This window comes from Grus americana, chromosome 14 (assembly GCF_028858705.1).
Source record: "Grus americana isolate bGruAme1 chromosome 14, bGruAme1.mat, whole genome shotgun sequence".
Classification (NCBI taxonomy): domain Eukaryota; kingdom Metazoa; phylum Chordata; class Aves; order Gruiformes; family Gruidae; genus Grus; species Grus americana.
In genome coordinates this window covers 5,564,528-5,592,143 of record NC_072865.1, presented here as the reverse complement: position 1 = coordinate 5,592,143, position 27,616 = coordinate 5,564,528, and the positions used below count along the sequence as shown (strand labels likewise).

At 44.1% G+C, this 27,616-nt stretch overlaps 2 protein-coding genes across 6 annotated transcripts in view; both read left to right on the top strand.

The window, feature by feature from the left end:
• The first annotated feature begins 837 nt into the window (after nucleotides 1–837).
• CLK4 (CDC like kinase 4) lies at nucleotides 838–13,191 on the top strand. Of its 5 annotated transcripts, none has more exons than XM_054841839.1 (14): nucleotides 838–965; nucleotides 2,984–3,043; nucleotides 3,674–3,825; nucleotides 4,873–5,098; nucleotides 6,294–6,384; nucleotides 6,781–6,847; nucleotides 8,518–8,634; nucleotides 8,735–8,901; nucleotides 8,991–9,085; nucleotides 10,204–10,333; nucleotides 10,685–10,767; nucleotides 11,259–11,338; nucleotides 12,660–12,747; nucleotides 12,832–13,191. In XM_054841839.1, the coding sequence occupies exons 2-14, from the start codon at nucleotides 2,990–2,992 to the stop codon at nucleotides 12,967–12,969; spliced, it is 1,488 nt and encodes a 495-aa protein (XP_054697814.1). In that variant the 5' UTR covers nucleotides 838–965; nucleotides 2,984–2,989; the 3' UTR covers nucleotides 12,970–13,191. The 5 variants fall into 5 exon arrangements, with proteins under 5 accessions (XP_054697814.1, XP_054697813.1, XP_054697817.1 ...); XM_054841838.1 differs by having other exon boundaries at nucleotides 3,668–3,825; XM_054841842.1 differs by lacking the exons at nucleotides 838–965; nucleotides 2,984–3,043; nucleotides 4,873–5,098; nucleotides 6,294–6,384 and having other exon boundaries at nucleotides 3,693–3,825.
• Nucleotides 13,192–16,683: 3,492 nt separating this feature from the next.
• COL23A1 (collagen type XXIII alpha 1 chain) overlaps nucleotides 16,684–27,616 on the top strand; it is a 187,009-nt gene continuing 176,076 nt past the window's right edge. Inside the window, exons 1-2 of the mRNA XM_054842298.1 lie at nucleotides 16,684–17,007; nucleotides 21,138–21,207. Of these exons, the coding sequence (XP_054698273.1) occupies nucleotides 16,792–17,007; nucleotides 21,138–21,207 (286 nt within the window). The 5' untranslated portion in view covers nucleotides 16,684–16,791. The remainder of the gene's footprint in view (nucleotides 17,008–21,137; nucleotides 21,208–27,616) is intronic.

Here is a 27,616-nt window from a genome sequence, read left to right as displayed (position 1 = left end):
ATTAGGCATTTTTCTCTGGCGGAAGTACATGACTAAGCTTCATTCACCATAGTCCATTTGTACAGGTATGAGTCAGGAATTGCACCAGCAGCATAACGCACGGGCGGCCAGGCCCAGCACCCGATGCCTCAGGGAGCACTGCTGCGGCGTCTCCTGGGCCTGACCCAGGACTAGGAAACATCGATTTGCTTCCACTCAGCAGTGCACATACTCTCATTTCAGCATGTAAAAGAGGAGGGGGCGGTTGTAACTTGCAGACTTTGGATAATCAATTTTATTAGGATTTTACTGTACAGCCTGCTAGCATCACACAGGAACGATTCCCCCAGGACTTATCTGTGAACTGCTCTTAAAGTGGGAGCACGAAGCCAGGCCTAACAGTGGAATCAACCTGGATACCGAACTGCTTAAACACAATGTTTGGTGAGTTCATTAGGAGCAATTAATTGGCAGTGTGATTTCTGGACCACTCCACCCATTCGACAAGGTGACAGCACCAGAGAAAGGCGGCCCTGCAGCTCGCTGGTAGCCTTTGAACCCGAGTTCGCTGCTTGAACCCCAGCATGAACCTAGGTCCCCAACCCATACGGCCTCAGCTCCTCTGACCTTTCCGCCGAAAGGGAGCGCACCCGGCCCGGACTCCCCTCGGGGGGGGGGGGGGGGGGGGGGGGGGGAGGGGAGGGGAGGGGAGGGGAGGGGAGGGGAGGGGAGGGGAGGGGCCGCCAGGGCGCCTCAGGGGCGGAACTTCTCCTCCAAGGGCGCCTCTTTCCCTCCTCCCACCTCCTCTAGGGGGCGGCCTTTGTATTGTGCCCGCCCGTTGTGCTGTGCGTCTGACGTCACGCCGCACAGAAGCCACGAGAGCGAGGGAGGAGGGGAGGAAGCGGTTTCTACGCGCTCGGTCGTCGCCGCCATTTTGTTTGTGTGCGCAGGGCGGATACGGGGCTCGCTCGCCTTTTTTTTCATCTGTAAGTGGTGGAGGAGGCTTTCTTTCTCGGGTTCTTCTTCCCTTTTTTCTCTCTCTCTTCTGTTTTCGAGGGGCTGAAGCAGCGGGGAAGCGGAGGGGGCACAGAGGGTTGGCGAGAGGGGCCGCTCGCGTTGTCTCCGCGGCCTGGGGAGCAGGGTGAGCGTAGAGCCCTGCGTGAGGGGTTGATTGAGGAGGTGTTAAGGCGGGAGGAGGAATCCTCGGTACAGGGCTCCCCGATCAGGGCCTCCTATGGCGGAGAGGCCCTCTGCGGAAGTGCGTGTGGGGGTTGGGGTGCGCAGAGCTGGGGCCTCGTGTGCGGTGGGTGCTTTGGGGTGGGGGCCGCGCAGCTTGGCTGTTCAGCCCGGCCCGCACGGAGGTGCCTGGCGCCTGCCTAGAGGGCAACAGAGATGAACTCCTCCGCACACGGCTCCAGAGGCCTCGCGAGGAAAGATGGGCGTGGAAGTGGACATCGTGGCCGTGGGTTGGGGTAGTGGGTGTCTTCCGTAGGACCTGCTCCTGCATGTCTGTACTCCAGGCGCTCAGATCGGCCTGGTCGGGCGGACTTCGGTCGTCTGAAAGGAATAAGCCTTTGACCTCCTCCGATCTGTGCAGCCTGCCAAGTTTTTGAGGAGAGACATTTAAAAATTGCTGTGTAGGCATCTTATGGCAGGGCGTTTGTGGCCTTCCTGAGGCGCTTTATATACGGATCTTTTACAAAAGGGCCGTGGCTCCTATTTGAGGAACCTTATGGCAAAATGTGGGAGTGAAAACGGCCTGTGATATGGATTAGGACCACATGCCATATAGGAATGCATATGTTCATGTCAGCTGTCACCAAGTGCTTTGGTGTGTAAATGTAGAGGGAGTGCACAATAGTAAAAAAATCTTAAGGTGGCTCTTGCTGTAAAATGGGTTGTGGCCACTTTGGGTCCTGCGAAGACCGATTCTAACAATTTCCTCCTCATTTGCGTTTACTTAGTCACTTTAGGGACAGAACTTGCAACTTCCATCTTAATTCCAGTAATTCTGCGTGCACTTGGCTGTAGTTAAGCAGAAGTTAGTCTTTGACTAAATCTTTTCTCCAGTTTCCTATGTCAAGTGTCCATCCTTCCATCCCCAGGACCCTTCTGCAGGACACTTTAGTGGTGATTTTATTTAGATATTTGACTACCATGTAGCACTGTTGCAGTCTGCGTTCTGCCAAATGGTGGGGGGAAAGGCAATCATAAGTAAAATCTTCAGTTCACCTATAACTGAGTGTGTGTGGGGAATTCTTCACATCACAAGTAGAATAACTGAAAACTGAGTGTGTTTCATGATTTATGTAGGTTGAAAATAAGGGGAAATGGCTTTGGAGCTGGGTAAGAAGAGAAGAAATTCATATGTGTAAATGAAGTACTAATTGGTTTTAATTTTGTCTTGATCTTTCAGGCATTTTTGTTTGTCATTTGATACACTAGTATTTTTATTTCTTACTAATGTATCATAAGTGAATAAGATTTTTGCAAGATGTGGATCATAACTGTTTCAAAGGGTGTACTAGTCACTTATTTTTGCGTAGTTTGTCACTATGTTTGCATTGTATTTTAAAAATGGATTTCTGTAAAAAACAGTGGTGCAGGTGTCTTTTTAACTACCACCCGTCTCAAATATTATGAAAGTATCAGAAAACATCTTTTTCAGAAGAGGCTTGCCATTTTCACGCTCTAAAAGTTTCATCCTTAATGCCTCCAGTTGGTGTAAACACAGCCAACGTTGTTCTGTGTCAATTGACACAATCCTGATTTTTTTTTTTTTGTACTGTCTTTGTTTCTAAACTACTTTTCTTACTATCACTGCTTACTACGGAAACTTTTTCTTGTCCTGTGTTAGTTCATTTGTCAGAATATACTGAAATAGATATGTAAGCTTATTCTTATTTTCAAAAAGTCCTGTGAAAGAGTAGTAAAGAAATAATGGTTGGTTTTTGTTAACTTTAATTCTACAACTGTGCTTTATTTTCCTTTTTTTTTTTTTCAGTTGTGCATGTACCTGTTTGAACACAGAATTCCTGCATATAACATCCAGCAACAGAAGCTGGTGGGTTTTCTTTGGTGAATAAGCTGAATTTTAAAACACCTGTGTACTTGCATGCTAATAGGGTTCAAAATTATGGCTTGGCTCATAGTATTACAGAGTTATGTGTTTGATATATCAGAGTTCACTGTGATTGTTGCTAAAACAGTCTGTTCAATAGTGATTGGTAAATAGGTTTGTGAGAGAAGTTTTTAGACTGATTGAACTTGGCTTTCATGTGGTAACTTACATACAATATAGTATGAAGAACTAAATACAGGTTTTGTCAGGATGTTGGAAGAGTAAGGTCTCTCTCCAACAGAAGACTCTTTAAGGAAACGATTCTGTTTAGTCACTTGAGAGTTTATGTAAAACGGGCTTTAATGACATGTTTGAAGCTATTAAGTGAAGATGAGTTGGCCTATTTAATCTTGATTTGTGTTTCGTAACTGTTAGGATGAGAAAGCTATGTCTGCTCACCCAAAACCAAAATAATGTGTCGGGCAAGCTGAGAAAAAATAATTGAGGAAATGATTCTTTTTAGTTCTGTCATATTTGATGAAACTACAGTAGTTGACTCACATCTACAAATACCAGTGTAATGCTTTTGTCTTTTATGTGTTTTTGTTGATTTGGGGTTTTTTTCAGTGGCAGATGCGGCATTCGAAACAATCTCACTGTCCTGAATGGGACGACAGAAAGAGTTGGGATCAGAGAAAGCACAGCAGCAGCCGTAAACGCAGGAAGAGGTCCCACAGCAGTGGACAAGAAAGCAAGCACTATAAACCAAATCACATTTCAGAAAGGTATAAAACTCTGAATTGAGTAGTGCTAATGTTCCTTATCATGTCTAAAATAAATACATTTTCAGGATAAGACTTTTGAGTGCCCCAAATTGGCTGTTCCTTAAGGTTTGGCTCACTTAAGACAGGCTTAAGAAGTGGTTGTTTTTGTTAATACAGTAGCCGAACCATTAAATTGAGAACCATGACATTCTTTAATAAGAAGTAAATGTTACTAATTTGTTTCACTGGTGACGGTTAAGTATTGGTATTGAATACATTCAGTATTAAACTTAAAGTTACACGTTTTCATTTACTTAATGTGAACAAAAGGAAGAGAAGGTGTGTTTAATTATTTAACACAATGGTAAGTATGAGTTTCTCATACTAATTTGGAGGTGGTTTGCTTTTTCTTCCATACTGGTTTCACTGGAAGGATGTGTTTTTCTGTTTTTTGCCTTGAGAAGAAGATCCCATGGAATTCTTTAAGAGCTCATACTCATGCTTATAAAATGCTGGAAGGGTTAGGTGTACAGCAATATGGGGGCTTTTTGCCTCAGCAGCTTTCTTAAAGGTTTTTTTCTGTGCAGAAGTTCCTTGATCCAAATACTCTCTGAGGTTTTTAATGTTTAATGCAGAGCACTAAGAACAATGCTACTTCTCTCAGTCTCCAGGTTTTATTTTTTTAACACTTTGAGCTTTGAAAGCATAGAAGGACATTATTGCTGTATCGAGAGTGTTTTATCCCGTGACTTTGGAGATTGTGATTGAGTTGCTCAATATATTTTAGGAAGCGTTTCTCCTTTTTGAGTCTGAGTTTCTTATTTACTGTGCAAACTGTGGACGGATTATATATTGTTCATGTGGATGGCTGCTATGTATTTGAGACTGACAGTGTTGTTAGATTCCTAATAAAGTAACATGAAAAGCTCCACTGTTTTTGGGGAGGGAGTCAATTAGAAAACATTCTTGGTGTAAAGACAAATACTATGTAACTCAGTTCAAGTCACTTATCTTGTTGGAACCTCAAGTTTTTGAAGTGGAGAACATTCACTTAAAATATATTTTCAGTCATTATTTGGACGATAGAGCCATAAATGAAAGAGACCATCATGACCGGAGATATGTTGAGGAATACAGAAATGACTTCTGTGAAGTATATGACCACAGGCATTATCACAGAGACTATGAAAAGAGTCACCATCATCACTATAGCAAATCCTCTGGTCGGAGCAGGAAAAGTAGTCATAAAAGGAAGCATAAGAGACATCATTGCTCAAGTCACCAATCACATTCGGTATGAGTAATTTTTAACTTTATTATTAATGAATTAGTGGTAATAGACTTCTTAAGTGAGTGCTAGACTTCAATTCCTGATCACAGTACTTTAAGAAATACTATATTATTAAAAAAGGATTTGTAGTTGAGTCCATTTGTGAGCATATGAGTGTGTTCTTAGTTGAGACTTTTGGTTCAGAGTGTTGGGTGGGGGTGGGCTTATCATCAGTACTAGTTATACACTGGGAACGTAGGTGGCCGGTTAAGATCACTGGGATTAATCTGAAAAATGTCATATCGAAATCAAGAACAGGTAACTATGCTATTTCAGAGTACAGTTATCACTTTTTAGTTCTACAGAATAGTGAACTATGTTTTTTCAGGTAGACTGTGAGATGCCATCCATCCTATTACTAAAAGTAATTGAAGTGACATGCCTTTTTAATATAAGCTTAATTGGAAGTACGAAACATGCATGTCTGGTAGATTGATAAGAACAAGCTCTACACCTGATTCCAGAAAACTTTGATAAGCCATGTGCCTGGCTAATGGCAGCTAATGTCTTACTGAAGATGGGATAAGTTTGCTGCTTGCCACCTTTGAAGGCATGCTCTCTGAATTTCTCATTATTGGCATGATGCCTACTGATACATCTTCAGCTCCAGGTGTTTTATGTCACATTTCTGCAGTAGAAACAGCAAGTTGTATTACATTATACGATGCAAGGACTTCAGAGTAATTTTTCTTCTCTCTAAACATGAGGGAAGTAAAATTACTTGGTAGTATTTTATATTTAAATTACATGAAGTATATGTTTTAAAAATAGAAACATTTCACCTGACTGTAAGCTTAGATATGTAAATAAATACTGTTTTTTGCTATTTGCTAGCAAAGTATTAGAAATAGTGATGTTGCTTTCTTAATCTGTCTTCAGTTAAGCCACTGTTTGAGAGACAAAATTGTGTTGTTTTTTCTGTTGCTTTATCACTTTAAGTATTTATCTGAAAATCTGTTCCTTGCCATGTTTTTCTTCTGTAACATAAACTGTGCCCTGTGAATTTCTGGGGACTGAATTTGAAATTGCTCCTGCCAACTGTTCGTGGCCTGGTGTGTAACTGAATGCCTGAATATCTCCCCGCTGAATGAATTGCGTATTCTGCCCTGAATTCACTCTGATATATTGATTGGCTGGACGATCTTGGTGCCGTTTCCAGAAGAGTCACCGAAGGAAAAGATCCAGGAGTGTAGAGGATGATGAGGAGGGTCACCTGATCTGTGAAAGTGGAGACGTTCTAAGAGCAAGATGTATAGAATATTTTTCAACACTTTTTAAAAACTTTTCAGCAAAAAATCTGTTTAGAATAGTATGTCAGAGGAGGGGGGCTAAAGAAATCTTCATTGCTCTTTTTGTTCTGTTTTTTTTGTGCTTTTTTGTTTTTTTGCATATCTTCTTTTCTGTAGAATTTAAATACTGTGTTCAAAAAGTTCCAATTAGTAAATGAACTTGAATCTTGAGATTAGAACAAGAGATAGTTTTTTGGCTAACTGTTTTCATGACACCTGTCCAATAAAGTAATGCATTCAGATGCTGAGATTTAAAGTAATTATGCTTTTGTAATGACACATTTTTAAATCTACATTAATAGTATGTATTCTTGTTTAAGTAGTTATATAATTCTAACTCGTATTTGTTCTTTTTAGATGAAATTGTTGCGACTTTAGGAGAAGGAGCTTTTGGAAAAGTAGTGGAGTGCATAGATCATGATATGTAAGTGTCAGTTACCTTCATAAGTGGATCTCATAACAAAAGACACTCCTTAGCTCAGAAATTAAAGTTCGGGGACGTTTTCTTTAAAAGAAAGTCACAGTGCAAATAAAGTGTTGCAGTATATTTAAGAAAGAAATTATACTGGTTTTGACAGCTACCTTGTAAGCTTACTTCTAGTTGAAAATTTTTAAGGATTTTCAGGTGATACCAATCTGTCCCTGATTGTTTTTAAGGTTCTTTGGTCATCTCTTCCAACACCAGAAATGTTATTTGTTTCTTCTATTGCTCTGTGAAGAGCCTTTGCATGGTACTCACTTTATACAAGATGGTATATAGAGAAATACTTTTGGTTACTCTGTTTTTCCTCTAAGCTTTTGAGAATCTGTCTTTTAACAATTAACTTCCTTAATCACGTTTGTCTTGGGAAACATCTGCCTAGAGAGGGTTTCTTTCAAAAATAAACCTTTTCATAACTCTACGTTTTTAACACGAGCTATATAACCGCATGGTGCAAACTACTATTTACTAAATAGATGTAATTTACCCTTTTTAAAGGGGGAGAACTATGTCTTGCTTCATTATGTTTTTCTATTGGCTTTACAAGTGCTGTTGCCATAACTAGAGAATTCGAGGCTATGTAAAGAGTACAGAATTGATTTGGGAGACATTTAGAAGATGGTGCAGTGAGATGCTGAAAAAGTAGTTTTGGTTCTTAGTGAAAGCAAGCGCTTGGAATTGATCAAGCTGTAAATTTCCTTCCTCAGTCTCCATAATCAGAATTATCCTTTTAACTTTTTCTGAATGCACAATACTCCAGTATCCAGTCCTTTTTTGATGGAATGGTTACTACTGTGTGATGACATTTGGAGGAGGAGAAGAAAATTACTGTATTTCCACTATTTCTGTATGTGCTAGAAGGTTTAAACAGTTAGTAAAACTCAGATTATTTTAACCACGTAGTTTATATCTGCAGTTCTGTGACATGGTTCTAGTGGGTTTTCCTCTGCTTCTGGTTGGTTCTTTTGTTTCACATGTTAAGTCTATTCAGGAGCTTGAGATTGTGTTGTGAGGGGAGGCTGTATTCCTAAGTCATTGGAATCTAAATACAGAGATAATTAAAAATTGCCTATCAGTGAATGTGAGAGAATGAACTATGTCTATCTGTGTTCCATTTAGCTAATAGCCTTACAGTTTGAAAATTACGCTGAGGGCAGGTCAGTTTTCACTAGTACAATATACTTAGGATCTAAACTTCAGAAGTTACTCAGTTCCCCTGACTCTGTAGGAGCACTGGAAAAAAACCAGAACAAGTTGTGCACGTTGCAGGAAAAAATGTCAAATTTTTGCAGTACTTTCCTCAAATGAAAATTTATTTATTTTTTTTAATCTTGCAGGTGGATTCTTGATATTTATTCTACCTTAGATAATAAGACTGAGAAATAGTTACTTTAGCATATACTATAAGTATTTGACAAAGGAAAGATCGATAGTACGTTTCTTTGTAAAAACAATTCTGGTTAAGTTAAACGTGCAAATTCCCCTAATCCAACTCATTATTTTCTATGAGCTTTAATCTTCCTGTGTTTCTTTTATTAAAATCAAGCTGCTTTGGGGTTGTAGGTATTTAACAATAATTGATTTAGTTTGTGATCCTTTACTATCTTTTAAAGGAGAGGAATGCATGTAGCAGTTAAAATTGTGAAAAATGTTGGTAGATACCGAGAAGCAGCCCGTTCAGAAATACAGGTGTTGGAGCACTTGAACACCATGGATCCAAGCAGCACTTTGTAAGTATGAAATTAGAATACTCAGCATACTAAGGATTTGTGGAAGATAATTATTCAATAAATTGAGGTTTTGTTTGTTTGTATTTTTTTCTTTTTTAAGCCGCTGTGTCCAGATGCTGGAATGGTTTGATCATCATGGCCATGTTTGCATTGTTTTTGAGCTACTGGGACTTAGTACTTACGACTTTATTAAGGAAAACAGCTTCCTGCCATTTCATATTAATGACATTAGAAATATGGCTTATCAAATTTGCCAGTCTATAAACTGTAAGTAAATCTCAATACTCATAATTTTTCCCCCTCCTTTAGGAAATTAATGTATTAATTATGGGATACTCTTCTTTTTTTCCTTGTAGTTTTACACCATAATAAACTAACTCACACAGATTTAAAGCCTGAAAATATCTTGTTTGTGGAGTCTGATTACATAGTGAAGTACAATGCCAAAATGGTAAGTTTGTTCTTTGTTTCTCCCAAATAGAATTTGGCTACTTTTGTCTTCATCTGAACTTTTCTTAAAAAAAAAAACCCCAAAAAAACCCCAAAGTATGTGTGGAAAGGTCAGTGATAGTTATGTTTCTTAGAAATTTTTTTGTGCTCTTAGCAGAAAGCTAGTACATCTCAAAGCAAGTAACTTTACTTGGATTCAAACTAAACTGTTTCATCGCTAGTTAATTTCTTTTCTGTTTAATGAAATTCTGGCATTCATAGATAGCATTGTGTTAATGGCTTTGAATTTAGCCAAGTTTTTTTTTTCCTTCATATTTCTTAAGCGATTTGAACCCCTTTCTTTAAAGCATCCCTGTGTTTTGAGAGGAATGCCAGACCTTACTTTCTGTCTGATGACCCTGGAGTCTGAAGTGCCTGTCAGTTTTGCAGTCCTTGGATTAATAGCTAAGATGAATTTTCAGTTTGTTATCCACATGTGATGTTGATCTTTGGGCAGTGTTATAATTGGCATGGGCCCTGAATAGGCCTATTCTCGACCAGTGTCTTGCTTTTAACTGTAAGAAAACACTAAGATGCAACATTAGGATAAGAACTTGTTTGCACAAATCACTTCTAGCGCTGGCAAAAATACAAGTTTCTTTTTATGTTGCTGCTCTTTTTTTTCAAAGTATAAAAACTGCTTGGACATAGAAAAGCAGAATGGACTTCAATGCCTCTAGTTTATGCATAAGGTTTGATTGTATTTTTTTAGAGATAAGATTGCAGAAATGAGTGTTCACACCAATGGATAGAAAAAAACCCAAGACACAGATAACAACTAACTGAAGTTAACTTGAAGGTTAACAAGGGGAAGGGAGCTCTCTTACTGTGGGAAAGCTCTTTACTCAGGTGTTTTGAGCATTCAGATTAAATCACTCCATTACCAGCTCCTCTTTCTTGGTGCTTGAGCTGAATAGGAATTGATGTATTCGGAAGGAGTGTTTTGTTACATTGGTTCAATTTTTAGCATTTTATGTTAACGGACATTTTGAAGGGAAATTAAGATAACTGTGATGAATATAATTTGCCTAAGCATGCTTTTAAAAAATACTAACAAATAGCATTTTGGTTTTCTTACAGAAGCGAGATGAACGTACTTTAAAGAACACAGACATCAAAGTCGTTGATTTTGGAAGTGCAACTTTTGATGATGAGCATCACAGCACATTAGTGTCTACAAGACATTATAGAGCTCCTGAGGTTATTTTAGGTCAGTCAAGACACTTAAGCCTTCTGACAATTATAGTTCATTCAGATGTCTTTACTTCATAAACTGGAAGAATTGCTTGTGGTTCTAATAATTCAGTCATCTCTCACAGATGGTGATGTTAGAATTCTTGAGAGTAAACAGTAAAATAAATATTCTAAAATATCCTGAAGTGTTTTAGAAATATTCTAAAAACAGAAGTCGAAACGTGTTTCTCTCCCACTACGGTGTGAGGAGAGGTGTGGAGGGGAAACTGGGCATCAGTAAATGCATGGAAACTGGGCATATGCTTTGTGGATTACAAGTTTTGAGAATATATTAAAAAGTAAAACATAAACTTTGCATGTTTTGCAGCACTGGGATGGTCACAGCCATGTGATGTTTGGAGTATTGGTTGTATTCTAATTGAGTATTACCTAGGATTTACAGTGTTTCAGGTATGTACCTAAATTTAAATTGAACGTTTTTGTTGCAGGCTACTGATTTTGATCTTTTAATGACACGTACATAACTGTCATTATAAAAGGCATAACCTTACAGGCTTTTTTAATATTATATAGATGAGATTGTAAAGATGGCATGCATATATGAAAATGATGTCTCCTTCAGACTATTTAAGATCACATTCTGGCTTTTTTGGGTGATGAAGCCTGCCCAGAGTCTGAAGATTCTGCTGGAATTAGGAATAAAGAAAACGTACTCATAAAAAATGTGGCTTATGAACTCTGTTGTTCAGGGGCCATCTTAACTGTGGAAAGTGCTATATAACAAGCTGCATTGCATAATCTTATTTGTAATACTTTAAGGTGATAATGTATAAAGATACTGTGGTGGTACTTTGGCAAAATCGTGTTTGTAGATGAGTGTTGTTAAAAGTGGCTGAGAGTAGAAAAATGTACTAAGTGCATTCATTGCTTTTTCCACACAGACCCATGATAGTAAGGAACACCTGGCAATGATGGAAAGAATACTTGGGCCTCTACCAGCTCACATGATCAAGAAATCCAGGTAAGTTCATTATAGAGGGAGTAAGGTGCGTAATATTTTCCTATTACAAGAGAAATTTCAAAGTTTCCATTGTTAGCTGTGAACTTCTGAAGATCAGCAAAGAGGCTCCCAGGCTTCTTGTTACCTATTAGTCTATTGCAAGAAATGGTGTCACATTTAAGTGAATTAAATAGCTGACAGTTCCTGGTTTTAGTCTGAGTTGCCAGCAATCAGAATGCCAGCCTCTTGAACAGTAACCAAGTATGAATATTCTTAAGTCTTTAATGCTAAGTTTGGTATGGTCAGTAGAACGATATTAGATACCCATTTTTCCATAAACTCTGAGACTGAAGAACCGGCCGTCACCAAAAGATTTATATAGAGAGGAAAAAGAGGGTCCTGGTCTTGTCTTGCTAATACAACTGCCAGCCTCTTCCGCTGTCCCTTGATACCCTTCAGACATGTGCTTCAGTGACCTTTCTCTCTTTGAAGATAACTATATGCAACAGAAGTTTCCCGCTTCCATTGCAAGAAGCAGCCAGTACAGGGTTCCCCCGTAACCCCACTATGTCCAGAATCCAGAGCACATGACATCTGATGGTCCATTCTCTTTCTGAAATAAGTTGTTCTCATGCCATCTGATGTAGATAATCCTGTAACTCATGTTATAGTACAATTCAAATAATTCTGGGTTGGGTAATGTATTTAGTTTTTTACAGTTGTCCAGGTGATTCATAATGCATTTTGAAAACTGAGAAAAAAAACGTAGAAAGCTGCAATTGGCATAGATTCAGGTAGTAATTAAAAAAATGAAATGCTACTTAGGTAGCAGTGTTAATGTGATGCTGAGGTGTGGATTTGTCAGAACTATATTTGCACTAGTAGTCTCATGAATTTGCAGTACACTTTTTAAAGACATTTGGGAATATCTGACATTGTTAAATAGTTGCTAACCACTTAAACTCCGCTGATTTTGTAAGAAATGTTTTTTAAAACATTGATAGATTGACAAGCTGTCTTTTATTTGTTACTAGCAGATGAGACCAAGGTCTTCTCTTGGAACACCTTAAAGCATCCATCTCTTTAAATGTCAGTAACAAAAAATATGTTTTCAGTGGCTTCTTTGTTGATTGGCATACTGAAGGACCTGTTTTCTAAATATTGTGACAGTGGTAATATAAAAGCAATGGGTCTCTATGAATAAATATTAGCTACAAGAGATGTTAGTTCCCAAATCCAGAGGGATTTGCAGGAACACTTTTATGGTGTTTCAGAACTTAGAAAAGCATCTGCCCACTTTACGCACTGACATTATCTTAAAATTATTTTCTTTGTAATGCAGAAAGCATTATTTTCACCACGACCAGTTGGACTGGGATGAACACAGTTCTGCAGGACGCTATGTTAGGAGACGCTGTAAGCCTTTAAAGGTAGGAGACAATGTTGTTGTTTTGTTAGATCTGTAGTTGTGAAAGATCTCTCTCAAATACTTTCTTCTTTTCTTTTTCTTTCAGGAATTCATGCATTGCCAAGACACAGATCATCAAAGTCTGTTTGACCTTGTTCGCAGGATGCTGGAGTATGATCCAGCCAAAAGAATTACTCTTGACGAAGCCTTGCAGCATCCTTTTTTTGAACCATTAAATAAATAAATAAATAAATTCAGAGATCTTTTATGCTTCTCCAGGGAGATTTCCTAGACTGTGTCAGTCAACAGAGGTTGCATGAAACTTTTGTAAACTTTAAATTATTTTGTACAGTTAAGTCTGTAAATATTTACATATGTTTTGTATAACTGTTACGTTTACCTTGTTGAACAGTTGTAGTCTTATGGGTATCGAAGTGAAAATAAAAGTAATTTTCATTTTTGAAAATTGTTTTCTCTTTGAAACTGTACCTTCCCCTTCTGCAGATGGGGCTAGTTAAGCATCCAGCTTAAGGTGAGGAGCCTGTGGGCTAGCTGAAGGAGTTTTGAAAACATTATATGCTTTAACTAGCTTCCTTTTTATTAGTCCTAAAGAAAAGATTTGAAGGGCGAAGGCTACGTAATCAGCCTGTATAATACTTGGTGATAGAATTCTGAAACATAGTTGAAAACTCTCTGTATTCTAAGTAGGTATCTCTTGTGGGTCACCTTTTTCCCAGATTTTTCTGTTAAACAGCATGCATCGCTGGCTGGCTAATCAGTGTCTGGAAACTTGTCTGATGCTTTCAGTGTTAAGTATTTATAGGTAGGTTTTTTGTTAAGGTCTGAAAAGTAACACATTTTCAATATGGTTTTGTCATTGAAGATCAGCATTTTCATGATAAGGTTTTTAGAAGGACTGTACTGCCCCTGGAGAAAAACTCAGAGAAATGTGGTGTGCCTCAGAATTGTGGCAGATTCGGGTGCTGCGTTGAGAAGCAAACGGTTCTATCTTCCAAGCTGCACTACTGCCCTTACTAGTTTTTGCTCTTCCATGTTTAAGTTGATGTTTCCTTGGCCTTGTCCCACGCTGTTTCAGTCCGTCTGACGCAGCATGGCTGGCTTGCTGAGCAGGGGGAAGGGAAGCTTCCATGGCAGGGCCCATCCAGGCTGTTGTCTGCATGCAATGTGCAAGTTGTGGTCGTTTATTGCAGCCCTGACTCAACCATGCGAGGCTTTCTTAAGGAAAGAAACAGTAAATCGTTTCAGCTGTGCAGGAGCCTGATGTCAGGTTTTGTGCCTGCTGAGTAAGTCCTAATGCACAGTAAGATTTTAAACTGATGTCCTTGTTCCGCTGGTGTGGAGGCGGCTTCATTTGCAAGGGGCTCCGGGCATGCCTGTCTCTGACTTGGGGGTGGAATAGAGCTGGGACGAGGCTGTGAAAGCTTATCTTCTGTAACCATGCCACCTACTGTGCTTGATTATATCTCATGATAGATACCCCCCTTCCTAGGATGTTGATATTTACATAATTGTTTCTTCTCTGCGTGACAGCAAATGTAACAGTCAGTACCATCCTGGTCAGCAGTGACTGTGGTAGGACTGGGGACGGGAGTGAATTCCTTCCCTTGCTTCTTCCCACAGCGCTTTCATTCCATCCCACACCTTCAGACGCAAAGCAAGGACTTGGCTGAGCGTGTCAGCTAAGCAATGCAAATCAAAGGCAGATGGGGGAAAAAAGTTTATATGCTGCTACAACTATAAAACTAACTATAAAACAGTTCTATCAAAATTAGAAAGATTGTGTGCTCTTGCTTAGGGAATACTTTGGGCCTTTGTTAATGTAGTTACTAAAATGCATTGCACTTGCTAAAGGAGGTACTTGCTAGAAAAAAATATAAAACCCTCTTTAAATTCACTTTCCTTCTCCCAGTAAACTTAAAAAATGCACTGCCAAGATTCATACAGCATCTGCAGTGAGGTGCCAAGTAGTTCTGCGGGCCGAACAGCGCGCACAGAAGCGTTAGTTTGAAGGGGCTCCCTGGTGATGCAGTACAGCCAGGTGCCAGGGGCTCCAATTCCTGCTGTGCCCTGGGCCGTGCCCTGGGCTGCCCTCAGCACTTTTCTCTTTACTAGGGAAGAGATTTTTATACACGCACACACCCCCCACCCTCTTGTTAATGCATGAGTATAATTGGGGTAGTTTGTAGTCTTTGTATGTTTGGATCAAGCTGTTGATAAATGTAAGATCCATTTGCATCTTTCTCTGTACTTCTGGCTTTTAGCTATTGTACCTTAAAAATATGGTCTGTAAATCCGTGAATGGTTCAGCCAAGCAGACCAACAGTATGCACTTCTACTAAATGTGGATGGTAGGACAAAATAAAGCTGTCTGTTACACGAGCAGAGCCGGCTTTGTCTCTGAAGTGCAAACAGTGTATGAGATCCAGAACTTCAGAAGTTGGGCAGGGGAAGGGTTGAGCTGAGGGTTAAACTTCACAGGAAAGGGGTTAGGGGTTGTGGGGCAGAGGGCTGAGCTGCTACAGCAGTGATCAGTCCTTTCTCTTGTTACAGTTCGTGGGTATCTCTGCTGTAAGGAGGGCTCAGGCCATGTGGGCACGTTTTAGGACAAGATGCTTTGCACCCTGGAAGCTCCCCCAAAGTGATGGTACTGTGCGTGTGGAATCAATCTTGTAGAGCTCGTAAGCAAAGTCTTAGCAGGGTCATAAAAAGGAGAGGGGGAGAAGAAGGTAAGGAAGAGATTGCTCATGAAAATCTGGAATTTTCTTCTCTGTGTCTTCACACATGTGAAGGAGAGCAGGAAATAGTTGTTAGCAAATGATACAGATTTGCCTGGCTAACTGGTTTGGAAATAGTGGCTACAAAAAAGCAGTGTATATATCCAACAGGGCAGACTAGCTGTGTGTGCGTGTGTGTTTTAGTAACACACTAGATACTGACACCACTTCAAGTAGCATTTTTTAACTCTGTCCTGGGCTTCAGTCATCTCTTCTAGAAGTAAGAATTACTCCTAGAAGGGCAGGGTCTGTGGCCAGGAGGCAAAGAGGACATTTGGATTTGTATACTATGTGCTTAGAGTCTAGACAGGCATTAAGTTATCCCAGGATGTTTTATAGGCGAGTTAGGAGTTGATGTGATGCAATCTGTAACAGCGAGGGAAAGGCAAGGATGTTTGTCAAAGCCTGGGGGGTACCTAGTGCTTATATACGAGCATAGTTTCTCTCATTCAAAGGTTCTCCAAAGCAGATGGGGCGCTTTACTGGGATAAAATCAGTATGTTAGAACGCATGGGGGAAGACCACTGGGCTTTGCAGATAAGGTCTCTTCCCTCAAACAGATCACGGGGGCTGTAGCACAGAAAGAACCCCCCCCCAACGGTTGACACCTCTTACAGGCCGCACTCGTTAGGAGAGGAGAGGCCGTTTCCCAGCTCTGTGCCCCCGCGGAGGCTGGGTGCAGCCGGGTGCCCGCTGTCCCGGCGGGGGGACCCGGCTCCGGCCGCCCCGGCCCCACTGGAGGGCGCCCGCTCCGCGCCCGCGGCCACCCCCGCTGCGGGATGCCCTGTGCGGCTGCTGTCCGCCTCGGCGGCCGGAGCGGGGCCGCCCCCCACCTCTGCGGAGCACCCCGCACCCCGGAGCGGCTCTGGCCGTGCCCCGCACCGCCCGGCCCAGGGCTCACCGCCGGGACTCCGGGGAAGCGCGGGGGGCCGCGGGCGGGGAAGGGGGGGGGGGGGAGCGGTCCCCGCGGGGGGCCGGGCAGCGGGGGTGGGATCTGCTCCGCGTAATCCCCCATGGGGGGCGGCGGGCCGCGCTCGGAGCATCCCCCCTTCCCCAGCGCGGGGGAGGCGGCGGGGGAGCCGCCACCCCCCGCTTCCTCCGTTTAAGACCCGGGCTGGCTGGGCGAACGGAGGAGAGCGGTCGCTCCGCAGCTGCCGGCCCCACTTCCGCGGCGGGGCGCGCAGCGCACAGGGCGGGCGCTGGATGCGCCGCCGGGGGGAGGCGGGCGGGAGCCGAGCGGGACCCCGCGCAGCGGCGCGGAGCGCGGCGCGATGAGCGCGGGTAGCGGCGCCGCCGCCGCGGCGGGCACCGCCACCTCCGCCCTCTGCCTGCTCCTCTCGCTCACCGCCGTGGCCGTCTGCCTGCTGCTGGGCGCCAAGACGGCGGAGCTGCAGGGCCGGCTGGCCGCCCTGGAGGAGCGGGGCGCCGCCGGCCCCGGGCCGCTGCTGGACGCGCTGCAGCCCCGCGTGGAGCAGCTCTTCCGCGAGGTGAGTGGCGGCGCGGCCCCGCAGCACCCACGGGCGGGCAGCACCCACGGGCGGGCGTGCAGGACCGGCCGCACCGTGTCGGCGGGGCGAGAAACTTGGGGAAGGCGCTTCGGCCCCGGTCCGGCGCGGGGAGCCCGGGGTTCGCTCTGTGGGGCACCGGCTGCTCTTCCCTTTTTGCAAAACTTCTTCCCTTGTCCCGAACTTTTCCCCTTTTTGTTGCCGTTTCCATTAATCGCGCTGTAGGGCGAGGCGTGGCAGAGCCTGGCCCTTCTGATTTAGAAGAGAAAAATGCCCCAGGTGGAAAGGCGAGCAGCGTAATGTTTGAGAGCATGCGACTTTTTTTCTCATTCTATTCACTGGCAAAGGTAACCCGAGCACTTAAATACTATTTATCTTTGGATGTAATGGACTATAATTTCCTTGTTAGAAATTGATGAACATGATCCCAGTTATCTGGACTGTCTATCGCAGGGTATCATGTGGTCCAGCAGTGCTGAACTGATTTATGGCGGGTAGAGAAGAGCAAGTAGTTACTTCACTTTCAATCCCGGGGTTTTGTGAAATTATTCAATAAAGGTTTCTGTGCTGAAAGATTTCTCCTACTTAGAGAACAATTATCCACACTGATGCCCTTCTCCATAACTAAACCAAATCACTGGGAGAAGTTACACTTGATCCCAAGGTTATATTTTTCCCCCAGACTCTGGTGTTTAGGTTTGGGGCTTTTTACAGGCAAGGGGGACGGGGAGGGCTCCCATCACTCATAGGAACCGCTTGAAGATCCCACAGTTGGTTTGCTGGATTTGTGTAAACAGTAGTTCATAAAGTGCAGCAGGATTCAACGCGGCTTACGGGGCTGCTGCAGGACACTCCCGAGTGATCGATTCTGACATCTGGGGAAGGTTTTACACTGGGATTTTATTAATGGCCTGGCTGGGGTGCGAAACACGGTGCTGCATTAAAATCATTACAGCCATGAAGCCTCAATCGTGCAAAAATGTATTTTTTTTTTTAAGCAGTGCCTTCCGGCCGCGAGCAGCTCCGGGGAGCGGAGCTGGTTCAACTGTGTGCGGGGCGGGATGCGAGGGGGGATGGAGGCTGCACTGGGGGTGCGGGGAGACAATTCCTCCCGCTGCGTTACGTTGGAGTTACAGCGAGGGCATTGCTGGCACCGCCACAGTGTGTCCATCCTCCTGGAAACTTGGTTGCATTGATGTGCCTTGATAAAAGGGAAATGTTAACAAATATTTTTGTGAAAACCCTGAATACCAGAACAGAGGGGTGCCTGTGAGGCGTAATCACAAAATCTAGTTAATGTCTTTTCTCTGGGCAGGAATCAGCCTGCCAGTTGTGGCAGTGGTTCTGTTCCAATTACTCCAATAAATGTGCTTAGCGATGGGAATGGTTTCTGTGGCACTGCCTAAGATCATGTGCAACCTCTTGCTGAGATTTAGTTAAGTGTGGAAAGCTTGTTTTGTACTGGGAATGCTCAGATGGAGATTGTACAGGGGAAAATAAAGCAAAACCACATAATTGGGTTTCCAATGCAAGAGTGAGCTTGTTGAAACATTTAGTATGACCAAACTTTTGTCAATACTAAAGGAAATTTTGAAACGAGGAACAGATTCAAGGAATTCATAGTAGTGGATGTGCTATCTATTAACAGTCATTTAAAATGAACTTACTAATTTCTGTTAAAGTTTCAGAAAGTGTCTGTTTCTTGACCAAACTCCTCTCCGTTACATAAGACCGCTCGCTCGTCAGGCAACTTCTGTCCTTTCTGTGCTTGAGAGTTTCTGGAGAGCGAGAGAATATTTCCATCATCATGAACATCAACTAATGCCTGGGGTCAGTTTTTTTGTTAAATTCTGTGTTGGTCCTCCTTTGAAGTTTACCACAATATTTCAGAAGTGAAACCAAAGCTCCATATGCGCTCTGTGCGTGACCTGGCATACTTTGTTCTCTGTCGCTACCCAAAAAGCATTACCCCATATACCAATCTAGGGGTCTGCTGGTGTAATTTATGGCAGAGCTGCATATAAAGAGCAGCAAATACAACACCAACATGCTGGCTCTGTTCCTTTTAGTGTTGTTTAAATGTTTGGCAAATAAAAGAGAATAGGAAATAAAGGAAGGGTGAGCTTGTAGTTAAGGCAACGAAAGCCAATTTGGACAACTAGGATTTAGTTTCTGGCCCTGCAACAGGCATCTGTCTGACTTTGGAGAAATTGCTGATGGTAATGTGGCGGGACCTTGCCCTTCCCTTGGCTGTTCCTTTAGCGGGACGTGCTGCGCGGTCCTGCTTTGACGCCCTCTGAAACATTTCCAACAGCGTGGTCCGAATGTGGCAGCATCTCCATTTGCTCTAAGTCAAAATTTGAAGCATGTAGTTTTCATACTGGAATGAAAATGTTAACGGGAGGATTATAGAAGCATCCAGTTGTTGTAAACAAAGCTGGACCGTTTTGTTCACAAAGGATTTATTGTCCGCAGTAGGCAGAGAGTGTCCAGATTAATCAGTTTCATGACAAGAACAATTCAATGGGAGGACAGAGGACTCGCTCCAGGATTCAGGATTCAGATCTCTGCTGTTCCCAGTGATGCCTGCTGAACTAAAAGGATGAAGAGCTTATTTTCATTTCCTCAAGCATCTTCATCATCCAAATTACTTTAAAATAAACACATAAAAACCAAACGACTCTGTAACATTTAGACTGCAAGTGGCTGTCAGAAAAGTCTCTTTAGATACTTTCTTGCCACTTTTTCTCAAGGACAGCCTATGTTTTGCAGAAGGCAGCTGGATCACTCTGGTATTTATACTTCCCTTAGGACAACTTCTCTGTCAGGTGCTATGAAACCACGTTGATACTTTCAGGACCTCTTAGCATCACGTCCGAGCAGCTAGAAAGGAATGCATAGGATTTCAACAACAGGTAAAACTACTTAATCCCCAGAATAAAAGGAAAAGAACCTAATTCACAGGTAGCTTAATTCCTGAATAGTCCAGTGTTCAAATATTTGAACATAGACTGGGTCATCAGCTGTGTAAAATTCCAGTCTGAACACCCTGGATTCAATAAGCACTTGGAATTTTCTCTCTTTGAAATGTGGGGACTCCGCTTATCAGATTATTCGTTTCTCTCTTGCTAAATACTTGAGGTGAGACGGGGCATTCCTGGAGGACTGACAGGGCAGGGATTGTGGGTGAAGATGCGATGTTCCCACCCTCACCAGGCTGCCCCAGCCATGAAGCGCTCTGCCTGAGCTAATACAACTTACCTGTCATCAGGGCTCATTAACTTGGGCTTGGCAGTGTCCTAAATGCAGGCACGAACATTTTGGTTGGCTTGGAGAGCAGGCAGAGCGCGCTCACATCTGTCTGCAATATGCCACGTAGACTTTGCGTTAGTTTTGTGAATTTTTACGTGTTCTAGTTGTCCCACTGATGAGTTTTTCACCTTGGAGATGGAAACACTGGGCTTTGGGGGGACCTGGGGGTGGGTGAGCACCCCGGTCTCGCTGGCAGTGCCCGTCCCACTGTCATTCATCTCCTCATCCCTCTCCTAAAGAAACCTGTAATATTCAACATAGCGTGAATTTTAAGTACAAAACCAGCCAGATCAGGTCACGTCTGTTGTGCAAACATCACCCTGCTATGTAACTTCCATGGTGTTTGGAAGCAGCTTTGCGGTCGGTTGCAGCGGGGCTTTCCCTGGAGCGTTTGCCTCGCTGCCGGGGCCGGCCGTGGCGGAGCAGAGGGACTCTCTCCCCCCACGCTCGTCCTGCCACCAAACACGCCGAGACGATGCTGACCTCTGAACGTGGGACTTGTGCTAGCTGCTCAGAGTGAATCCAGCCCACGGTGCTTGGCACAAGTGGCCATTGCGATGTGCAGAAGGAGTCTCTGCCTGCCCCATGTGAGGGTTTAATTTAATTTTTTTTAATTTAATATTTTAAGAGCTACTATAGCATGGAGTATTATCCAAAGAAGCTGAACACAACAGGGTAAAACTATTACCTCTCACTGGAAGGAAGCATGCTGGATGGTTCGGCTGTTGGCATGCACGCGCAGTCCGCATGTAGATATAATGTATTCTCTAAATAGCTATTTTTATTCCTCCTCCAAACAGAAACTGGGTGAAGGACTAGCAAAGCTGCGGACGGCGAGAGAGGCTCCGTCAGACTGCATGTGCCCCCCAGGTAGGTGCAAACGTACCGGTACGGCCAACGCCAGACTGCTCGGGAGCCGCCTGCTCGCTGGACCGACGCCACTAAGCTCTTCCTCTCCTATTTTATATATTCCTCCATATCAAGGAAAATGTGCTGAGAAGTGGGGTTTTTCCAAGCTGAAGCACTCTCTTGTGCTTGAGACTGTTAACTTCTTCCATTGCCTTGCTTTGGCCTGTTTACAGATAAAGGAGTTTGAGGTTTGGACAAAAGCGGAGTTTGGCTATAAGAATAAAAGAGCAAATAGCTTTCCTCGGTTGTGAGCCCTGGGTGTTGGGCCAAAACAATTTAGAAGTAGTAACAAAATCACTGGGGCTTAATGCAAGTGTGATAATTAAAAGCTGCAGTCTCTCTGCCTTTTAGGAGGGTAGCGACTTCTCCAGCGCTGCCTTGCTGTATGAAAGCTGTCACTGATTGTTTAAATTTCCTCCCAGAGTTTAATGAACTTCTTAAACTGTCAAAACTTCCTGTTCTGCTGTGGAAGTGCATGCTCCTTGGAAACAATAAACAGCTTAGATTAGTTTGTAAAGGAATCTCATTTATAGAAATGCTCTGTTAAGTGCTCTGCTGTCATACTGAACGGCATGAATAACTTCGGGCTGAGGCACTTCGAGCCTTTTCATTTTTTTTTTTTTCACAGACGTAGCGAAAGATGGGTGAAAGATGTGCAGTACTTTGATGGGGGAGAGCACATAGGGATGGTACAAAGAGAGTTCAATTCTGTTTTAAAAAAAACAAAAAACAAACCTTAAATGCTACATATAGACACACAATAGGCAAATGTGCAGTCTCAATTTTTCCTGCCATCCTGGATATGAATCCTGCCAGAACACACAGCATTAGTCCAGACTCACACGACAAAAAAGATGGACTTTTTTCCTGTAAGATTATGTGTAATAACCTTGGAAACATTTCAGTAACGATGCTCTTAAATGCACTGCTGCGGTTGTACTCGCTAATTTTCTAGTGGAAGGCTCCTGTGGGCATCCTGTATGCCTTGCTGCCTTGTAACCAAACCCCGCCAGCTGAGACACAAATCATGCTTATTTTCAGCTCTTCGGACACCGGGGGTCAAATTAGATTTCTCCCTGCTGAAGTGCAGACCCAAGCAAGTCCGTCAGCCTCACGGGGCTCTGCGGGCTGCATCTTGCTCCGGTCTGTGCAACCGGGGCACTACTGGTGTGCTTAAGTGGTCAAGAGGCTTTTCCTTTGCTCTGCAGAAAGCAATTGGGATTGAAGAGGCTCCTTTGTGGCCAGGAAAGTCCCAATTTGGTTCTGGGTCACTGGGTTTGTTGGTTGCTTGTGTTTGAGAGATGGGGGGAAGAGAGGAGGGGGAAGGTTTTCCCACGTGCTGCCGAAATACTTGTTGCAGTCATTAGTAACGAATGTCAAAGTAATTTGTGAGCTGAAGGAAGGAGAAGTGATTTCCTGGTGGGGAGGAAATGTTGTGGCATCAGTGGCTGCTCCTGGCTACCACCCCTGGGGAGCTGGGCGCTGTGCTAAGGTGAGGATGCGCTGCTGAGCTGTCGTGAAGCCTTTCAGCTATTCTTGAGCAAATCAAAGGAATCTTTACCTGTGATTCTCTTTTTTTTTTTTTCTTCTCTTTCTCCTAAAGAAAGATAATTGCCTTCTGGTCTGTAAAGAGCTTGGTCTGGAAATATCCCGAGAGCTTGTGGACCTCACCAGAACTGGCTGCAGAGTTACGCCAGGTTACAAACTGAGAGCTAAGCCTCAATTCACCTCGGGCACCAAAGCAGCAGCCCTTGGGGAAAAGAAATTTCCCCTGTGGAGGGGACGGGGAGGTGGGGAGATCCTGCCAGGCCTGCCCACGAGCAGGGGAAGGTGAGGAGCACGGCTGGTGCTGGCAGCCCCGACTGCAGCCCCACTCCTGCTTCCCAAGGGTGACTGGAAGCTGGTGGGTATCCTAAACGCCTGGGCTGGGGGGTTTTCCTCCTCCAGAAACCCCACTGAGCTTAAGAAATCTTCCTTCTTAGCACTGGATTTAGAGCAAGCTGCGGATGGTGGTCCTGTCTGTGTCCTCACGCCGGTGCGGTCCCTCCCTTGATGCCCCTTTGGGAAGGAGGGGACCTGTGGGCAGTGGTGGGAGTAAACAGCATGCTCAGAGCTTGCCCTGTTTTAAACCAGACCTGTTTTGCCTTGAATTGAGTCAATTTGGGGATTTGTTGGAAGTTTGGAGGGTGTGTGGGTTTTTGGGGATCACTTTGATAAAAGTGATTTGCTGTGCATTGAAAGCAGTTCGGGACGACTATGATCCATTTAAAAGTTAAATAAGGCTGAAGTTATTTTGACTACAGCGAAGCCCTAAATCAGTGCTTGTAAAACAAACAAACAAGAAAGCCCTAACAAAACAAAATACACAACCCCCCCCCAGCAATACCCCCAAAAAACGCCCAAACTGACCCATTTTGTGCTTTGTGCTCTGCAGTAAGTCACCTATTTGGTATAGGGCTCAACTGGGTTGTTAGAAAGCAGCTTGTCATTTCTAAAATGGGACCCTCAGAGTTTTTTGGGGAAGGCAGGGCTTGCGGGGAGCTGCGGAGCCGCTGGCCGGAGCCACGGGGACCAGTGACCAGCAGAGGGGGCCCGGCCGTTTCGCCAGGGCCATGAAGGCATCCCAATCGTCAAGAAAAATAATTTATTATTTTTTTTTCCCAAAAAAAGCTTTAAAAATTACTACCCTGGTTCTGACGCTGGGCATGCTGCAAAAATATGTCTCTAGTTGCTCTCAGCATCAGTGTGCTGCTTCCAGTTGAGTTGTTTTGCTTTATTTATTCAGCCAAAGTGGAGGGGGGGATGACGATGACGACAACTTTGTGTTGCTTTGGCTCCATGGGTTTGGGCATTTCTGTGCCTGAGGGAGAGGAGTGCATCCTTGGGGGGGGTTGGGGCAGCAGGGCGAGGTGCGGGTCGGGGCCCCAAAATGCCTTGACGGGGTGGGTTGGTGACCCCGCTCCGGTGAGGAGCACAGTCTTTCAGCCCCCCCCAGCTATTTGGGATGGAGCCGCAGCGGTTGCGTGCTGCTGGTGCTGGGCAGGCCCAGGACAGGCTGTCCCCATATGTTGGCTTGCTGTGAAACAGCAGTTCAATATTTTTATTATTGTCATTCCCTGAGCCAGGCCTGTAATATTTTGCAGAGAGGCCCCTCGTCCCCGTATGTTCAGCCTCTTTCGCTGGTGGGATCCTCACACAGCCTTTGCTGCGAGATAAAGTCCAGCAGGTGCAGGAGCACTTGTTTGTGTGGCATTTAGGACAGCCTTCAGCTGGTGAGCGCTTGGAGGTGGGCTGAAAGCAAGACCAAAGCTTCACATTTGCAAGGCTAAAGCTTCATGCTTGCAGACACTTTGTTTGCAGTTGTGTGGCCTCTGACTGCCTTTTTCATATTTTTTTATAAGGAGTCTTTTTTATTTTTCCCCCTTGTATTTTTAAGCACAGTCTTTTGAAACCTGAAGCGCAAAAAGGCTCTTGTCAAACGTGGTATTTGCCACGCCAAAAGTCTTCGGGGTCTGTGAGAAGGTCCCTCAACAGCTTGAGGTGCCGGATGTACCGTGCTAGAGCCTGGGAGCAAGCGTGTCCTCTTAAATCCAGTAAAAACAAGCCCCAGTCTGCAGAAAATGCCCTGCCTGGCAGCTAGTCCTTGCTGTGTGGCAGACTGACGGTGTGCAAATCTCCAGCTCTTTCAGCTGCTCTTGCACCGCATATTTCAATGTATGCGTTGTGCCTTTTTATTTAACAGTACCTCCGCAGGCTTTGTGCTGCGGAGCCTTAACTCCAAATTTCCTGGCTGCTGGATGATGCATATCCCTGTCTTCATCTTGAATTCACGCTGAGATGGTGTCATATGCTTTTGAACGTATGTATATATTACAAAACAGTGTTAAATGTTCAGTGTAGTAATCTGATGTTCCAGTTAATATGTGACAAATATTTCCCAATAATGGCTTGGCAGCGGGAAGAGCGGAGTGGTACTCCAGCCTGCAGGACGGCGGATTGCTCCATTTCTCGGCAATTCAAACCATGTGTACTTGGGGAAGCCGATCATTTAAAATCCTCCCTACCTCTGCAGACTCAGCAGACTCCAGAGGCTCTCTTGCTGTGCTTATTATTATTTACATAATTTTTTAATTATTTTTGTTTTTTTTTTAATTTTTACCCTAACTTTATACACAGGGATCAGCTTTCTCCAGCTTGCTGGGGAAGTTTGGCGCGATACTTTTTGTGGTTCCCAGCGACTTGAAAGATCTGCCTAATTTTTACTGGTGTAAATGTTCTCTTCAAGTGTCACTCGCTATCTGCCTTCTCCCGCCTTGTCTCCCCAGGTAATTAGCACAACAGAATTTCCCTAATTGCTGGAGATCAAGGAGAGGGTTCTGCTTGCTTTGTAGTCCTGACAAAGGGCAGATGTTTTCCAGCAGGCCAAATGGGATGCGCCGAGCTCTTACCGCCCGCTCTTTGTTTCGCACTCTTGCGTGATAGCAGCTCTCTGTTACTGCTCTCTTTTTACATCTTCAGTATCTGGGTCTGTAGTGCCGCGTTTCTGAGTCATGAGTCCTTCAGGGTAGTTAAATAGATATGGAGAAATATCAAATGAAAGCAAGTATTTCTTTTTTAAATAGTGGTGATCTCTGCTTTTCTGAGTTGCCTTGGATCTACTGAGCTTAAAAGTCTGAAGTATTCCTTACTGTCACCTCAAGAGTCTCTGTTCTGCCTACTGAAATCATTAAAACTCAGTATTTTTTTGTGATTTCTATGATTTTGAATGAGACAAAGAGCTTTACAACATCTTCAAGATTTAAAATGTTTCCTAAATCCTCCTTGCCTCGGTTTCCCATACCCTGCCAGTCACTTGGCTTCAGCAGGGTTTACCTTCTTGGTCTGACTAGCCCACAGGAGGCTAGGACTTTGTAATTACAGTATTAGGCTAAACAGGATTTTTTTGCACTAGACTTAAAAACACAATCAGATTTCTCTCCTGCATGGAAAAACCTGTGCCGGGATTTTAAAAAATGATCCAGAAGCCACGCGTTAAAGCACCTAAATAACGAAGAACAACTGGCTGGGAAAGAGTTTTGACAAATGGTGCCATTTAAATGCAGGCACTTACTTTCTGTTTAACGTGTTTTCAAATCTTGCCCCTTCAAAAATACAATCTGATCGCAGATCTTAGCAGCTTTTGGAAAAACGCTCTTTGAGCATAGAAATTACTGCTGGCTACCTTCCATCAGCTCCTTCCTGGCGACCATTCCCCAGTCCCTTTTGGATATTTGTGGAAGGCCCCGAGGACATCTGGAGCCGTGTCTGCACACCACATGTGCGGGAGCCGCCAACCGCCTTCTCCTGGGAGCTACCTGGGATGGGCATGGATACCCTTCATCTTCTTACTAGATGGTCCTGGAAAGCAGCCGCTGCAGAGTGGTGGGCCCCCATCTCATCCTTGGGACCCTTAAAGCTCTGCTTAGAGGACTTGTTTCATGGCTTCAGGGCTCTCCATTGATGGAAACCTATGAGTTGTTTTCTTGAGTGGTTGCAATAGATGGAAATAAATGGAGGAGAGGGAGTTTTGCTTGGTTTGGCATCTCCTCCGGGCCGTGCATGTGTTGTGTGCTGCAGGGTGCCAGCCAGCAAGGGGGAAGGAACCCAAAGTTCCTCTTGAAAGTAGAAGAATCATTTATCTCATGGCCCTGTGGGTTGCTGTGTGTCTGGAGAGGGTTGCTGGCACTGCGGCAGCGGCCAGGTATGTCATGGCAGTGTCAGGGGGTTTCTGCTCATGCTGGCTTGCTTTTCTCCATCACAAAGCCACTTTTGGCACTGCTCTGCACCCCTGTTGAGGAGCTCATGGGTGGTGGAGGAAGCAGCAGGCGACAGCCAGGTGTGCAGCAAAAGGGAGGTTTGAGTCTGGGAATTTGGGGACCGCTCTCAAACCGAGCTCCCCAGCACGCTGGCATCCAAGGGAAGGCACGTCTTCTGCTCAACACCCATCCAAACAACACCCTACCAGATCAGCTGCTGTGTCAGCCAGCAGTGACATTTAATGTCCTGCCGAGGTGACATTAAATGCTGGATGTGGCCAGGACGTTCCGAGGCAGGAAATAGCGTGGTACCAGTGTTATTCCCAGAGCTGGCAGTGCCTCTGACACGGAGTCAGAGGCGTGAGCTAAAAGGCAGTCTGGCCTCAAAACCACTGGCGCAGGATAATGGGCCGGAGCCATCTCCCAGTGAGACTGCGGCAGTATTTATCCTGGTGGCGTTTGGTGCAGCTCTGGCGTTTGAACATGGAGGCCCAGAGCAGTATACCAGGAACCAGCCTTTTCCCAGCAGCATTCATTTTTAGACCACTTCAGCAAAAATTAATTAACTGGTGACA

Excerpts from the sequence above, each read along its gene's own strand:
- CLK4 (XM_054841838.1), top strand. The coding sequence starts at position 2,990 with ATGTACCTGTTTGAACACAGAATTCCTGCATATAACATCCAGCAACAG. Across the intron at positions 3,044-3,667 it reads ACATCCAGCAACAGAAGCTG|TGGCAGATGCGGCATTCGAA; the intron begins GTGGGTTTTCTT and ends GGTTTTTTTCAG. Across the intron at positions 8,635-8,734 it reads ATGGATCCAAGCAGCACTTT|CCGCTGTGTCCAGATGCTGG; the intron begins GTAAGTATGAAA and ends TTCTTTTTTAAG.